The following is a 17,305-nucleotide window of genomic DNA, read 5'->3' on the forward strand; positions in this document are numbered from 1 at the left end:
CAGCAATTTGGGTGTCAAAATTTCAAATCATAACTTGACATCAGTAATTTTAACAACATGTTCTACAAGTGTGTACTAATTTGAGGTTGATTTATAGCACTTTAAAATAATTTACATTGCTGTTCTTAAAACAGAAACTGGAAATAATGGTATAATGGTGCCAAAATAGAAGATGAGTATAATTCCCTGCCCTGCATAGAAAGATGGCTGTGCTGAATCCTGATGAGGAAGAATAAGCCAGCTTTCCATGTGTGATATGAAGGTTATGAGAATTAACAAATAAACCTTGAGTAGCTTCTTATCTTCCAGACCTTTTAAGAGAACCAAGGGAGGATAGGAAATTGTTTCTTCTAATGAAGAAATTACACAGCACATGAATGTATTTATTTTTAAGAGAAAGCTCTAGATTGCATGCTAGTGAGCAGTAGGACAAATGGAACTGAAATGTCATTCTAGTTTGCCTTTGGTTGCGTGATTGGAGGGTACTCAGAGGGATATGGAAACTGTAATCCAGATTTAACTTGAACTCCAAAGAGTCTGCAGTTACAATAAACAAGTCTCTGAGAACTCAGGTGGAAGTGTTCTGTATCAGGAGAAGGGCAGTGATGTAAAATGTCAAAATTAGTGCAGATTATCCCAATTAGGGTAAATCCAAACTTCTGGAGTACCACAGATTTATGCTATGAGCTGTCGGTGGGAATGGATTTTTTTGTTTGTATCCTGAGTTCCATCCAGGCACAAAGAAGCACAAAAAAGGTGCTTTTGCCTGGCAGGATGACAAAAGCCTCTTCCATTTGTTCACTCAGCCCCCTGCGCTGCAGAAGCAGCAATGTCAGCTCCTGGTGCACATCCTAGAGCACGTGTAGGTTTATGTCCAGAGCCTGTCCTGTCCCTTCCTGACACCTGTGGCCTCTGTGTTACTGCTGGGCCCGACAGGGGCTCCCCACTGAAGGGCAAACAGCTCTTCATGGCACAGGGCCTTGCTCCAAAGGTCCAACTGTTGCTGCTGCTTGAGTTTCTGGCACTGCTGAGTCACCATCCTCAATGCAAACACCAGGTCCGTGCCCAGTGCCCACAGCCAGGCTCCATGGTAAACAGGCAACCAGTAAAACTGAAACTCTGCTCTTGCACTGTGTGTAAAGTTGGTCCTTTTTTCTGTGCCTGTGCTGGTTGGATTTGGGTTGTCTTTAGCCTAAATTAGGAGCAAGAGGAAAAGATGTGCCTCTTTCCAGAGCAACAAGGAAAGAAAAACCAGACACTAGTAGAAAATTAGCTAAACAAAACAAAAAAATTATCATGGTGCTGGCAAAGTTGTGGCCTTGAATAAAAAGAAGCTGCATCAAATCTCACAGTCATGTGTGATAAAAAAATAAATCTTAGTTTTGTTATTTCCAATTGATCCTTTATAGGAAAAGACATGCAAACTTTCAGTTGACAAGCAATAGTTTTACACAGATGAGAAGTTGATAAGTAGTCACTCTTAGTTGTGATGGTTTCATCAAAGCTGCTTTAAAGTGACTGTAAGAAACTGTAAAAATGGCTCAGAAAAACAAACCCAATTCACACAAGCTATTTCACAGCCATTACAATGTTTCAGTCTTTAAAAACAACTGCACCTTAATATATTTCTGTTCATTTGACCAATAGTTCAGGTTTGGTTTAGATCAGACAAAAGCTGTTTAAACAATATACCTGTTAGAAAAATATTTTAAAACAGAACTTTCATTTGCAGTTAGGCACAAGTTTCCTTACACTTAGTCAACAACACGTGGTCAGCTGTGGGGGGAACCTTACCGCATCGAGGTGATGCCAGTCCCGGGGGAAGACTGTCATCAAATACCACTGCTGCAAAACCACCCCAACAGCTGAATATTCCCTACCGCAGCAAAAAAAAAACAAAGTCCCGACACGTTTCGCAATCTGTTCTTCTATTTTTCCTTCCATTTAGACGTATAAAAGACGTTTGAGTGACTCTTTTAGGCATTAGCACGGGAGAGGACTGCTGTCTGCAGACAATGCCTTCGCTCGGTGCTGGCCGTGGCCGCTCAGGTCCGGAATCCTCTGTGGCTGCCATCGCTGTCCCGCTGCAGCGCGGCTTCCCTGGCGCGCAGGGCGAGCGCCGCGGCCCGGGACGCGCCGGGCTCGCAGCCTGCCGGGCACAAGGCAAACAGCGTCAGCCGCGCTCTGGGCACAGCCGCCCCCAGCAGAACGCCCCGTGCTCCTCAGGGATCTCATCTGCCAAGTTTTCGGGGTGAAGTTACGTGGGAGTTCAAACGACCACGCGACATCCCCGTAGCTTTATTTTCTTCGGAGCACGGTGGTGTTCTAGGGACTGTACAGCATTAGTAACCTCTTCTGAGAGACTCACGCCAAGATGTGAAGCTGTTTCTAAATTAAAATTCTTGCCTGTTGGGTGCTCCCATAAGACAAAATGGTGCATTTACCCAGGAATTTCACTCTATTACACAGAAGCTGGTGGTCAGTCTTTAGAAGTCACCACCAACACCAGAACAAGCTACCAAAAAGTACAGCCTATAGAAAATAACCCCACAAGCACCATCTTTTTTTTTTCTCTTGACACAATATGCTAGAATGCTGTGTCCCTGACATGCAGCTGTCACACACTGTGTCTGTACATCAAACGTTTTAACTGAGCTGAATTTTCAAGAACTTTCTGTGTTTCATCTTAGTTTCCTACCTGGTAGAAAGTCACTGCTGCTTGAGATCCCAACAGAAAAGGGATGCTGAAAACAAAATTCACAAGCAGGTTTAGGTCATTATTTCCTTCCCACATGTTACCTTGTATTTGAAAAGATACCAGTTATCTGTCACAAAACCATACTCTCTAAGTCTTGAGCATGTTTGTGATTATGAGTGCTCAGCAACCATTCTGATGACATTTTCATATCTGTTCAAGTTAATCTTTAAAGTTATTTCCATGCATACAGGACTTTGCTACACACACACCCATCACCTATGTCCTGCCCCAGATTCTGTATAGTGGAATCCAGATTTCCCTCCTTTGACCAGCTCACCTCGTTGTAGGATGTGTTTTGATTTCTTTCAAATGCCCTTTCTAGGTAGTCTGGCACCTCCTGGGCAGGTTGCCTGGATGGGTGGTATGAAGAAGAGCTTCTCTGAAAAACAGTATTTGACATCAGTAATCTGTGCTCTGGCTTCCAGCTGTGTGCTCAGCACTGCTCATGTCCCTTGTCTCAGGAAGATGGCCTTTCTACTAAATGCACAATGAGATCATTCTGGCATCTCCTTCTGAAATCTGACCTTAACAACTACAAGAACATCCACACTTGGTAGGTGACCAAGTCTCCCCCTCAGGAGTCCCACTCATGGCACTCAGTGTGGGCACAGGTTGTTTGAAAGTCCCCAGCACATAGAAAATGCCCATTCATATTCACCTTACCTCTTTACAGTCAGTATTTATTTGTATTATCACACACACATTTATAGTTAATAACAGATCAATATAAATTATTTTCCATGTTTTTTTTTTATTTATATCATAATTTTAATGATAGCCAGTCATACTGGGGAATTTGTTTTTTTGGGAGGAAGGAGTGAAACCTACCAAACACTTTTTCTCTACAAGTATGTAGGTCAAGGAGTTTTGACTCAGCCCAAATAAAACACCAGACAACACCTGTATGTCCACATTTTAACACTAATTTGACAGCTCAGCAGGCAGGACTACCTTGAAAAATAAATTCAAGTTTAGGACAACCAATGTCTATCTTTAATTGTATGGGATTTAAAATGTGGTTAGGTCAAAGCACTCAGTTTTACCTCATCTGAAAATAACCACAAATCATAACCCCCTAAGGAAATCCATAGCCAGGGGAGGAAGGAAGCCTCCTTCTTAGCCTAGGCAAGGTTCAAGTGTGACCAAACCCTTGGGTGACCATCGCTGCACACAAACATTAGGAATGTTTTCTTGAAGTTTCATAACCATAAATTATGTCTGGTGAGGGTAAGGATTTTTCTATATCTTTATCAGGTTGAATTCCAGCCTGGAACAGTTATGGAAATTTCACAGCATTCCTTTGCTGTCTGGAGTTAAGATGAAGTTAGATTAGACATTTAGATGAAGTTTTAAGTGCAGGCTTTGCCCAAACCAGCAGCCTGCTTGCACAGCTGGAGGAGCCCCATGGAACTGCACCAAGTAATTAAACAGCAGAAGCTGAACAGTCAGACTGACCTGCTGGCCTCTTCCTCCCAGTGCAGATGAGCTTCGTCTTGCCCTTTGCTGTGTCTGTAGCTTTTTGAGTAGAAACTTCTTATCATTCCCTGCCTGTAATCAAGACATATTTGATCATTAGCTGGAATGCACTAATTACCCTCGAGAATATCAAGGCCTGTAAGTAGCCAGTGACCAAATTAATTCCCTCTACTCTAAAATAGTCTGTCTACAGAGGGAGCTGCAGCAGCACATCTTCAAGATAAAATTGTTTTGCTACAGCTCTGTGAGTTAAATTTCACTGCAAATTCCATGGGGAAGGGTTCCCACCCTCCTTTGCAGAGTTACAGGGAAAACAGGTTACAGCCCCACAAAGCTGGATGAGACAATCAACACAGAAGCCAAATTATACAAAAGATACAGCTGAAAGCCAAACTTACATTATTAATTTGCTTACGTAACAGCTTGGTCATGGTCTTTCTTCCTTGTATTATTTGCCAGTAAAGATAAGTAACAATTCTAAACAAAACAAAAGTCCAACATATGAGCACTTTATTCTAGTCAATGTCTAGATAGAAATGTATCTTGTTCATTTTAACCCATTAAAAGACATATAAACACACATCTCTGTACTCACACACACATATAAAATAGATGTATACAATTACACAAGGAGTGGCAAACACATGGATTTGTTTATAACATGGCAAATGCATGAGATGGCTTAAAACATGTTCTTGGAAAAGACCCAAAAAATTACGGACTTGTATTCAAGATGAGAGGTACATTTAAGTGAGTCAACAGTACAAGATGAATTTCAGAAAACAAAATAACATCGAATGACTCTGTCCTTGCCAGCTTTTTCCACTTAAGGCCTTTTCCTGGTTCTTTGCATTAATAGATACTTACAGTACAAAAGTAGAGAGGATGAAGAAGAAAAGTTCACTTGTAATTAAGTTATGGTAGATCCACACAACCCATTTTGAGACAGTGTAACTTCCCAGTACTTGTATCCACTCAGCGACTGCAGCATACATAGAAGGCAAACCTCTGAAAGGACCACATCCTTCTGAAGGCTTTAACCTGAGAGTGTGAAAAAACAGCTACTTAAACCTTCCTATGTTAACCAGTGTATTAATTAATATTGTGGTTTTGTACATCAAGATGCTCCTCTGTTTTCTATAGTTTTCTACTCTCTTTGGGCTTCCAGGGTACTTCCATGATCTGTATTTCATTTTTAATTTGTGTCCCTCTCCAGCCATTAAATGCCCATCCCAGACATGAGTCCTTGCTGAAATGGATCAGTACCAAGCCCTGTAAGCACAATCTTGACATAAATATCACATAAATCACTGTAGCACATGCTACAGGAAACTGAAAAAATGGATTTTTTTAACAGTTCACCACAAGGAACCTTCATTTCACCTTGCCTTCAGGGACATGAGTCACTGCAGATCTTAAGTAACAACAGAATGTGGTAGAATAAGGCAGCCCATTATAAGAATTAACATTTTCAGGCAGACTGAAATAGGAAAGCGCTTGCTTTGAAACTGAACCACTCCAGACAGTCTGAAATTCCCACTTGCCATCTGGAAATGATAGCTCTGATAACTTTCATCCCATCTGGTTTCATGTGTAGTCACCTGTCTCACCAAATATTGAAATCTTGTTGCTGGCTCTTGTCAAGAGAAAAGCATATCCATGGTGCCCTCCCTCCTGTGACCAGAGCAACACACACATTCTCACAAGCTCACAGAGCAAGCCATGTTTTCAGAATACAAAACATCTCATGAGCACCTGAAACCTTCCACCAGCAATTAATATAACTTCTATTACAAAGAAATGCAGACTCCTCTGCCTGGTATCAGGTCACACAGCACAATTTAGTAGGCCTGAATGCCAGTGATGTGCCATACCTCCAGACAGTGACTCCAATGACTGACAGGACTCCAAGGAAGGAAGGACAAAACAGCAGGAAAATGAAGGATGTCATCATTTGAGCAGTTCTCCAGACTTTGCGAGGGGGCTGGCAATTCCTCATCAGACTGACCTTTAAAGAGATGAAGGTACTTTGGAGTGCTGTTACCTGCCACACCACCTTGGTTTAAGTCAATCCCACTGAAATTGCTGAAACAGCTTCTATCAAAAGGTTCCAATAACAACTTTTATGTGGATTTGAGAGAAATAGTGTGGTTTATAGTAAGAAGCAAAATGAGGTGCTGATGGGTTCTTCAGAAGTCTATTGGGTAGAGTTTACTTTTGTAGCATATGCAAACTCGTGGTTCAGGGAAATTTGAATCCATCCTTCTACCTACAGCTTTGTTCTTCTACATTCACCACTACAAACTGCTTCATGACCCAACAAACAGCTTATCATCTGGTCAAACTACTGAGACAAAGAATTCTGAAAAGAAGACATTTCCACCATGATCTTTAGCTGAATCACTCTGCTTGCACCTACATAACTTCACAGGTGGGAGCTGCTGGGGAATAATGGGAGGCCAAAGTCACAGCTACAGGCTGAGTGTCTATATTGACATATGCACTTGTCCACTGTTAGTTCTCCAGCCTTTAATTTTACTACTTTATTATTTATGACAAATACATATTAAGCTTGTTACCTTTTTCACAAAAAATACTATAAAAAATGCTATCATCTGGATACCAGGCAACAGAGGTGAGAACAGGATACCAATCCTACAAGAAAGGATTTATAGGAGAAAAAAGTTACATCTTCATTATTCACCATTCAGTTCTCAGTGCACTGAAAGCAGAAAAATATGACAATATATTCATATGCAGATAGTGTGGGATTTATTTGGAAATGTGAATTTGTTACCCTTGATCCTCTAGCAATAAATCCACCTTGGAAAATATGCAATTTCAAACACACATATCTATGTACAGATCTGCAGAACCCTCTTTTAATTGGAGTAACATACTCGTTCTTGGAAATAAGGCATCTTTTCCAGCATTTGACACTGAGACCATTGCAACAGAAATATCATCCCAGTGGGGAAGTAAAAAAAAAAAAAAAAAAACCTCCAGGATATTCCTGCAGGACCCTATCAGGTTTCTCCCAGAGCAGATGGCCACTGGGTAAACTACTGACTGAAGTTATTGTTACTACCCACACAATTACTTTGGCAAATCACAATCCTTACCAAAGGCACTGAACAGCCCACCTCCCAGTCATTTATCCCATTCTTTCTGGGAAGCACACACAAACATCAGAATAAGAATTTTTTCATGATAGTTCTATGTGCAAATGAAGTTTTGGCTGCAAATTTAACACTTACCAGGTCAAAGTCTGAGCATAGATCAAATCTAAAACATTTCGTCCAATATCAAATTCTGGCAGCCCCAGGCTCAGGCAGACTGTAGTTCCAATAATTCTGGAGGGGGAAAACCAAAACTAGAGCACATCAAATAGCATTTGCTATTTCATCAAATAGCATTTGCTAAATGATGAAATCCTCTGTAGAAATCCCTGTAAATGACCTTCTGAATACAAGCATCAGTGACAAATTATTTAGAGGGTGCATTAGTGTCATGCAAAGCAGCCATAGCTCATTCATTAGACAGCACAACAAAAATGAAACAACAGGGGAAAAAAAAACCCAAAAAAAACCTGCAAAACAAAGTGGAAGTAAGACCCAGCATATATTTCACACAACTGAAACAGAAACCCAACAAGGATTTCTTACTGTATCAGTACACATCTATACTATAGTAAACTACTTGTTACTTTAAGTACAAGCATCCTTGTGCTTAAGCAGCTGAAATGCCAAGGGGCTTCAGTACAAAACTGTAACAGCTTTTTCAGGTCCTGAGAATTTTCAATCTCAATAAAAAAAAAATAATTTTTTGTACTCTTAATGTACCCTTAAATAGAACCTACTTCAAACTAACTGAGGTTAGAAGCAGCTGAAACAGACAGGTAAGCAAGTACTGAGAGAATTCCTACTGAGGACCAACAATCCCTTTTAGTCATTTAGCTCATTTTTCCTAAGCTGGAGAGACTCAGTTTTTCGCTTGTTGTAGTGAGAGCAATAAAGATTTTGGTAACTGTGACATCTTGATACCACCTTATCAACAGCATCATCAACACAGCTGGGCTTTCAGGAGGTTACTCTGATCACAAAATATTAAATATAGGCAATTGTACTTTTAACCTTTCATACATCTACATCAGGTGCTTTTGCCCAGCTTAGGCAGGCCAATTATCACCGCTGACATTGCAGTTTTAGTTCTGTGACCTTTTGCTGAGAGGTAGTTCCCTACTGAGCACAACAAGAAGAGGAGGATTAAAGTACACTGGCAAGAGCCATGAAGGAAAAAATCTTCAAGGGCTTCTCAACATTGTTTTGCATTAATTTAGCAAAAAGCTAACAAAGCCCTACCTTGTAAACCAGTTTTGTTCAAATCATGGTCAGAGAGCAAACAATAGATCTCTCACACAAAAGTATGGCCAGGAATCTAAATACTCTGTAGAACGGGCAAGCACTTAAACACTGCCTAAGCCATAAGCAATGTTTGGCACTAGGAAGGTTCACACAGCAGATGTCAGAAGTAAATTACTTCTTCTTACAGAGCTATATTGACATCCAGTTCACAGTGCTTTCTCATTTATTATGCTGCAGACCTCCACATTTGAGAGACTCATTATAAGCTTAATAAGATTGATAAAATCAGATTTTAAACTTGTGGACACTGTAGTGACATAACTAAGAGGGGAAAAAAAAATCACAGTGAGGTACACCAAGGGAAGGCAGCAGTGTGCCCATGCTTATGCAGAAAAGGGTGGGTTTCTGCTTGAGATAACTCTGGTTGTCACCTCACTCTCAGGAAATCCATGAGAGTAGAATGTGGCTTGCTCCCTGCATGTGCTTCCATCTCCAAAGGGAAAAAGGACACACTGACATCCTTCTAGGGAGGAACAGCACTATACACAAGGCATGTATACAGAGACTCTGCCTGGTAGGGAAAATCAAGGAAACTTCAGTGGTGCCACAGCCATGCTTCTGCTGGACTTTTCTCACGTGGAGAAAACAGATAATATCTTCAGTTAATGAATGAAAATAAGACTAGAAAAGTAGTACTCACCTTTGTAAAAACTCTCCAAAGAAAGAGCCAAGCAAACAAAATATGAAGTCAACTAGAACAAGACGATAGATATCTTGGCCAACCAAAGTTTCCCAGCACTTTAAGAAACAGAAGGGGGAAAAAAAATATCAAAATCATACTAGAAGTTAAATATTATGTGATTTAAACATTATTCCCAAATCTTGGGCATCTGAAACTTGATCAAGGATCTGAAATCTTGATCAAATATATTCTAGCAGCCTGGCAAATCATAGTTGACTTCTCAGTGATCAATGCTGCTATCCAGCTGACTGGAGCTGGGCCATTCATTTTTTTCTACAGTTGATCTCTTTCAAGTTGCTAATAAAAGCTGTTAGGGTAGGAAACTCAGCTTCCCAAGACACCACATGTGCTTCTCTTTGCTGAAGCAAGCCTCTTATCCAAGTGGTTCCTAACCTGGCACCGTAAGTCAGATATTTGTGCTCTTGAAATTTTACCTGTGACTCTGAGGTAGCCACGATGTTAAGCCAGTAGTAGCACAGTATTCCAACAATTGACATTTTCAGGATGACATTTCTAAAAAGAAGATGATATTTCTAAAAAGAAGTAGTAACAGTAACTGCACCAACAGCTGGTCGATACCTGGAGGGGATGATGGCAGGATGGCCATTGGTTACACTGTTCTACCTCCTCTTGGCACTGCAGAGTGCCAGGACTAACAGGAGCTCTCCTGGGAGGTCAGGTGTGGCATTGTTCTACTGTCCTGGCAGAAGGGAGCTGGGCATGACAACTTTGGCAGACATCTGCTTAACAGGCTGCTGGCTGGGAGTGGGGGCTCCTCAGGGGAGGGAGTGCTGAGGGACACCAGGGGTTAGGTGTAAATTCTAAATACCAGGCATCTGTTTTTAAGGGAGATTACCTCAGTCCTCTCTCTACTTCCCTTCCTTTCCTGGGGAGGGGCCAATAGCCCAGGGGCCAACAAGGAATGCTACAAGCCCAGTGTCACAATGCACCCATCTGGGAGGGAAACCATCCCTTATCCACATGCAGAGCTATAACATCCCAGAAGCTCATGAAAGACAAAAGGTCACGAAGACAAGAGTGTACAGAAGCCTTTGGAGAAGATTAATTCTCCTCCATAGCTCCCTATTCCCACTCCCCACCACTCAGACACAGCTTTGTATCAAAAAAGAGCTTAGACAACTTCAGGCCAAAAGCACTGAGAGGTGGCAGCAAGAAATACCTGGTAATAGTGACATATATGTGCTGTCCAGGAGTCTGAAAGCTCTCCAGGTGCCCAATCCAGGAAAATAAGAATGGGATCAATGTGTTGAGGAGAGATACAACCACAGGTAACACCAACATGGCAGTTTGGCTCTCTAGGTCATTTCTGTGCTCTTTCATAAACAGCTTAGAGAGGAAAAAAACATAATCAAACAACCCAAACATAGAGCCTTAATGAAAATGCTGCCTCAAGGTACGTCCACAGTGAAGCCCCCTGGCTCACCTCCCTATATGTTCCCAGGTTAGAGACTGTCATGTTTTATGGGCCCATGAACAGCAGCACAGTGACCCTCTCCCCTTCCCCTAAATTATGTGGGACCAAGGGTGGGAGCCCCAGCTCAAATGCAGCTCCTGGGAAAGAAGGGGCAGGTCCTGCTGAGGCTGCTTCTCGTTTCTCCCCAGGTCACCAGATGCATTGTCCCTAAGCTGACCATCAGCCCAGGCAAGCAACTGCTGGAGAGAAGAGGGAGATCTGCTCAGACCCCTCAGGTCCCACACTCTTGCCATAGTCCCCCATGGGGCAGGCCTTGCAAAGCAGCTCTTTAGGTCCAGCAGAATTTGTGTGTGCTCTGGCAGCAGCAACAGCTCTGCTTCCCTGTGCTCCTCACAGCAAACACACCAGTGCTCGTGCTCAGTGTGACATACCTATGTGGAAAAATGCAAATTCTGGCCTTACCTTGAGGTTATTAATGGAGAGGAAATAAACACCAGCACAAGCAGCTACTGCTATTCCCAGGGAAGCAACCCAAGCAAGAAGATGAACAGCAATACGAAGAACTCTCTCCATTGCAGAAAAATTTAGAACTTCTTTGTTTACTTCAGTGAGGCCTTCCTGCAAAGAAACAATTCCTAATGCAAAAGTTCTTAGTGAAGAGCATGAGGCAAAACTTGTTTTAAGGACCTACCTGGAAAATGGAATGAAAGATTACTGCTCTAGAAGATAGGCAGAGTAATATCCTAGGAACATTTACTGGGCAACTTTGTGCTCCTATCCTAGAAGTCAAGTTTCACAGATAATATCTTCAGCCTGCCTTTTGTTTATAAAATATTTAAATAGCAGGAAGGGGAGAAACCAGGATAAATACTCTGTATGAAAAATATTTAATAGTCACAGAGACTCATTCAATAGAACAGAAGTATACAAATATTTATATGTAGCTTAAAGAGAAAAGGAAAACAAGTAGCTAAGCCAGTGCCAGGAGCTCAGACCAAATGAAACTCAGGAAGTCAGGAAGATTTAAATCTCTTGGGCAAAGGACTACCACACTTGTGTCACTCTGCCAGAGATACGTGCACACACAAATTTGTATGCACAACTAAGTCTCTAACATAATGACTCACACACATTAGTTTGTACCTTGTGTGGTTTGTACCTTTATTTGTGTGTGGAGATTCTTTTGTTTCAGCTTCACAGCTTTTTCATTAGTTATACTGAAGTCCCAAGTGCAGAGCAGCTTGCTAGCATTCACAGATAATTCCTGAGGGTTAATGAAGTTCCTGGAGAAGAATTTTGCCATGCTGCAATGAAAATTAAATTGGTCAGATGTGTGACAGGGAAATTTATCAGGTCTGTACAGCAGGGCAAGGAGGGAGATTTGTCAGCTTTTCCATCCCATCATAAGTTTATTGCACCTATGTCAGAGCATGTCACATATGACAATGTGGAAAATAAATTTTAATGGAAGAAACTCTGGCATTTCCATCTTAAGACTGTTGCTGACAATCTTTACCTCTGGAAGGCCACATTGATAAGAAACAATGTTAGGAGCAACAACTTACAAAAGGGGTTCACAACATCCCCAGTTTGAAATGGGATTCTCTCTATGTCCCTTACTATTTTGCAGTTAATTTCGATTTCTATAATAAAGGTTTGATTCCTGGAGACTGCCTTTTGAGCAGATATTTCTACTTGAACTCTACACCTGTAAATAAGGACTTACAGAAACATACTCAAAAGTAATTGCTACTTCTAACTGTTGACAAGATGGGGTTTTTATTGTGGGGCTATTTTCCAATTAATATAAGAGAAACATGAATTCACAGTCAGTTTACCTGAACAACAAGATAAGAAAACAGATGACAAAATATATTCCAACAGTAAAAATATAGGCCAGCTGCATGTTGTAAGATGGACCATTCTGTATTTTAGTGATTGTAGCATTGGTGTAAAAGCCATAGTAGAGCACTGTTTGTTGAAAATAACCCTGAAAAGACAAGGACATCATTCAGAATATTTCCTGTCACTTCCATGGTGAAAGCATCATCATCTGAAGACCAATTACTGGAGGTGGGACCTGTCCTATTCCTTATCACAAAATCACTGGCGTGATGAAATACTTACAGCTCCAGTGAACAGCTCCAGGCCCGTGAATGAAAGGTTATTTGGTTCTGCTGCAAGAAACTGAGGAATTGTGATGAAACTGAAGTTTATGAGGAATGAGAAGATGTTAAAATTTAGCAGCCACGTCAAGAACACAAAGTAAGAAAGAACACTTGTTCCAAACTCAGCACCAATGATCTTCAGAGTCTTGTGCCATACCCGCAGCTGGTGAAAGTGTTCTGAAAGGGTATTTCCAAATCGCCGAAATGACTGAGGGGGAAAAGAAGAGACAGATGAATCTCAGCAAGCAAACCAGACTCAATTTCACATAATAAAGCTTCAGATTTTAATGTTACAATTTCATTTCTATGTTAAGAATGGATTTGCCCCTCTCCATGCACCCTAAGATGGTTCACTGGTGTTCCTAAATGCTACTGCAGTGCAAGTCATTATTAATGAACGTTACAGCAATTCACTGGATCTTTGGTAAGTAACATAAAGCAAGACACCAGATTCCTCTGGAGACAGTGATAACATTGCAGATAGAGTGGTTTGCTCTGTTGTGACTGACAGAAGTTTCTGGCACTTACCACTGCTGCTCCTTTCAGGCACTGTGTACAGCAGGAAGGTTGAGCACCACGGTTTGATATTTTTGATACTTCTTTAAGAACTTTATTTCTGTGGAATAGCAGGGCACGGGTGACAAGAATTATAGCACGAGTTGTAATTGAATCAAGAAGCCAAAGAAGGTGCTGCAAATACAGTTTCACCTCTGTGCACATGAACAGAATTAGTACAACATGGAGATGTTCTTACTGGCTCTTTTCATATTAGCTGATACCTTGGCTCCTGTCCCTGCTATTACAGCATGTTCTAACCCCTCCACTAACTGACACTGGCAGCAGAATTTAAATATATTTTGTGAGAAGACAAAAGGATTGTTGAGATCATGTGATCTCTTCTCCATTTTCAATGACCAACATCCAAGTTTCCTTTGAAAATAAATCTCAGGTCATCACTTATAACCAAATGGCAGAACCTTGATATTCTGTTTTATATTACCATGAGAGATTATTCTTATCTCCATGATTAAATTATTTTCTCTTACAATACATTAACTTTTTAAAAGTGCATTAAAAACTACTTTGTCATAAAGTGACAAACCAAAGCTCAGTAAATGGCAACCCCCCATAACTGATAATTAAATGTTGCTAGAAATAAATGTTTTTAAAACTAAACAGATAAACTCTTATTTTTACCTGATCTCTCTCTTTTTCCTCATGGTCTCTGGCATCTTCTGGATTACTTTAATCCTTTCTTTGGTGGACATACTTGCAAGACTTCTAACTAAATCTTCTTCTGCATCAGACCCATGCAAAAACCAAAATTTTTGGGTAAGAATACAGTAATTTTTATACACAATCTGAAATGGAATAACGACATCCCCCATTTACACTGCTACCAAGATTGTGCAAGCTGAGACTTCATAATATTGCCCAGATCGTCTTCAGCTCCCTCAAAACTCTAAATCAGATGCAAGTAAGTAGTCCAATGATGTTCTAGAAAGAGCTGCAATATAAAGAAAAATAAAATACGGACAAGACCCAAAGATTCTGGTTCATTACTTGATCACAGTTTGACAGTTACACTTCTATGATGCTATGTATTGACTTGAAAACTAAACTTTTGCTTTATTTCTTCTGTAATTTTAGTTAATGTTAGTGCCCATACTTAGCACCACCTATGCCAGAGACACACTTCTATGACCTGACAATCAGATTGCTTCTGCATAGCTGGAATTTGATGCAAATTCCAGACACAGTGGCTGAAAGCAATCTTTTAGCTGGTCAAACAAATTCTAATAAAGAGCTTAGCATGTCTTTCTACAATTTCACACCTTCATACTGCACTGCATTTCATTTATCATAGGATTTGAGTGTGTTAGGAGAGCATAAAAGATTAATCAGTACCATAACACAAAATTAAGTTTTCCCCATAACCACAGAAGTGCTGTACATGCAATTCTAGTGAGAAACTAGGAGCATCATCAACCACACCATCCTTATACAAGACACTGTCAAATTTTGAATCTCTCATCTAAACCCCTACCTTCACTGCACACTGGATCTGTTTCAAACATGCTGGCAGAAGTCATGAAGATCTCATCAGGTGGTCTGCGGTTGCGTCTCCGAATGAAGCTGTCTAAATAACATACATTCTTTAGGAAGCCCAGGTAGTTCTGACAATTTGACTTAAGAAATTAAATTTCACTTTCACAAGAACAAGTTAAAAGTCTACCTTTCAATCTCACTAACTTCACGCAAACACACTCCCCACTCACTTCTTTCCAGGTCACCTTTGACAACCACAAGCAATTTTTCAGATAAATGCTGGAAAAGAGGAACTGAGCCCAGTTCAGCTGTAATGGAGAACTCCATCTAACCCATTCACAAATGAACACATTCATTATTCAAGACTTTCTTCCACTAAGACAAGGCCTTTCTTTAAAAATCCTTCCCCTGCCTTCAGGGGGATCATTTTAGAATTACACTCTACCATGCTGAGTAAGTTATATGTGCCAAACACCCATTTCCCTGGTGCCAAAATGCAGCTGCTCTCTCCACCTCCTTTCATCCACTTATTCAAACACACTCCTACAAGCATCTGCCTTCCAGCCATGACACAGCTGAGTTTAGCCACAGCTTTCCTTGCCCAGCCTTCCCAGTAAGCTAATGCCAATCCCAGTCTCACATCCCAGTGTGGAGCTCATCTCTCTGATGTGGAAGGACTCCTTTTACTGCGTGAAGATATTCATACCTAAACAAGAATACTTTAAAATATTTATAAGCATTATTTTATGGAGTGTGAAGTTGACATGCAATATTGTGACGCACCACAACCCTTACCTTCTGATCCACTGGAAATTCCATGAGTATAAGGATAATCCAGCAGATGGAAGGTAGAATGTGGGGTGTAAGTCAGTTCTGGCTCAGGCTCAAAGGAAATATTGTCTGTTGAAGGGAATCAGAGTTACACAAAGTTACAAAGTGCTATGGGCTATTTACAGATACAGAATGCCAAGCCTATGACAAAATACAGATCTACTGCCAACACAGCAACCTATTCCCTCAACAAAACTCACTCCCATATTCCACTCCACTCAAAAACTTACTCAGTCCCTACAAGACAGTATTTATTGATCTGTTAATATGACATACAATCCATGGATTTGCTAAAAAAACACGTGAACTACTTAAAAAAAACCTAAAAATATTTACTGAGTTGAGCTTTGCAGAGCTGCAGGACTCCCTTGGGACAAAGCCAACTGTTATTTGTTCCAGGGACTCTCTAAGCTGGTCACACAAGAAACTACATACCTGTGAAATTTCCATATGGACTTGTGCTGGGTAAATCCTGGCTGTAGTCAGAGCCAGGTCCCAGGGAGGCCATGGGAATGGCCACAGGGTAGTTCTGCTCCCTTCCTCTGTGCTCTCCATAGGATCCATGCAGAGACAAATCATGAGGAGTTTGGTGAGACAATGGATTCCTCTGAGAACTCCCCCTGTGTAAGCAATTAAAAAAAAAAATCTTGAGAGTCATAAAACCCTCAATAGGTATCCTAAATAATTTGCTACCTATTTTCAGCTAATTTGAGTATGTTATAAAACAAACTCTGATCCTGAGAGGTATTTTGTATTCAGAATTTCAATACTGTGATTCATATTTGGTCATCAAATGAATTAGGAAGGCTAAAACTTTCTCCACCTGAAGTTAGCTTAGACTCTAACTAAACAGGAACACCTGCTTAGAAAACAAAGATATCCAAGGTTATAGCCCATTGTGAAAATTACTGGAGCTAAAAAATATTTACAACATTATTCCATAAATACATTTAACTGAAATTCATCCAACATGTAGAAAGTAAACACACCATTTCCCTTGAATGCTGCCTTCCTGGTAACAGTTTTTAAAATTTGCCTGAGAATGAAAGCATAAAGGAGGGATTAAAATAAATCCACAAATTAAAACTCCAGAGAAGAAGTGTCTTCTGCATATAAATTACTTTAATTTTGTGGCACAGCCACAGAGTAAAATTAAATGAACTCACCTTCTACCAATTTCCAGTGTCTCTGAGAAGTGGTAGTCTGGATTTTCAAAGGCTTCATTGTAATAATAAGACATAACAAGTCCTTCGTTTGAAGGATGAAATCTTCCTTACTTTGGTCTCTACTGCTTCATTAATATGTTAATGGGAAGACTGATTACAGACCTGGTTACAAAACACATGCACATACACAAAAAATTAAAAGGAAGGAACTCCATTTTAGCAACTAATAAGATTCTGCTATTGTACTATCAAATAACACGAAACTATAAATCAGCAGTGGTTGTAATTCCATCACTATCAGGAAACTGGGGTCTAC

General features: G+C 40.5%; 1 protein-coding gene across 1 annotated transcript; it reads right to left on the reverse strand.

Annotated features, from left to right (window-relative positions):
* Positions 1-2,045: 2,045 nt before the first annotated feature.
* On the reverse strand, positions 2,046-17,063 carry TMC5 (transmembrane channel like 5). The gene is made up of 22 exons (XM_062503888.1): positions 16,990-17,063; positions 16,259-16,443; positions 15,788-15,892; positions 14,991-15,083; positions 14,141-14,240; positions 13,472-13,559; positions 12,903-13,151; positions 12,614-12,765; positions 11,935-12,079; positions 11,238-11,393; positions 10,521-10,687; positions 9,775-9,853; positions 9,299-9,396; positions 7,492-7,587; positions 6,814-6,889; positions 6,109-6,242; positions 5,102-5,275; positions 4,633-4,711; positions 4,214-4,306; positions 3,036-3,137; positions 2,699-2,744; positions 2,046-2,182 (listed from the first exon to the last, which is right to left on the reverse strand). Exons 1-22 carry the CDS (start codon positions 17,061-17,063, stop codon positions 2,046-2,048), a joined length of 2,628 nt encoding a protein of 875 aa, XP_062359872.1.
* Positions 17,064-17,305: the final 242 nt, after the last annotated feature.

Source organism: Cinclus cinclus, chromosome 16 (assembly GCF_963662255.1).
Source record: "Cinclus cinclus chromosome 16, bCinCin1.1, whole genome shotgun sequence".
Classification (NCBI taxonomy): Eukaryota; Metazoa; Chordata; class Aves; order Passeriformes; family Cinclidae; genus Cinclus; species Cinclus cinclus.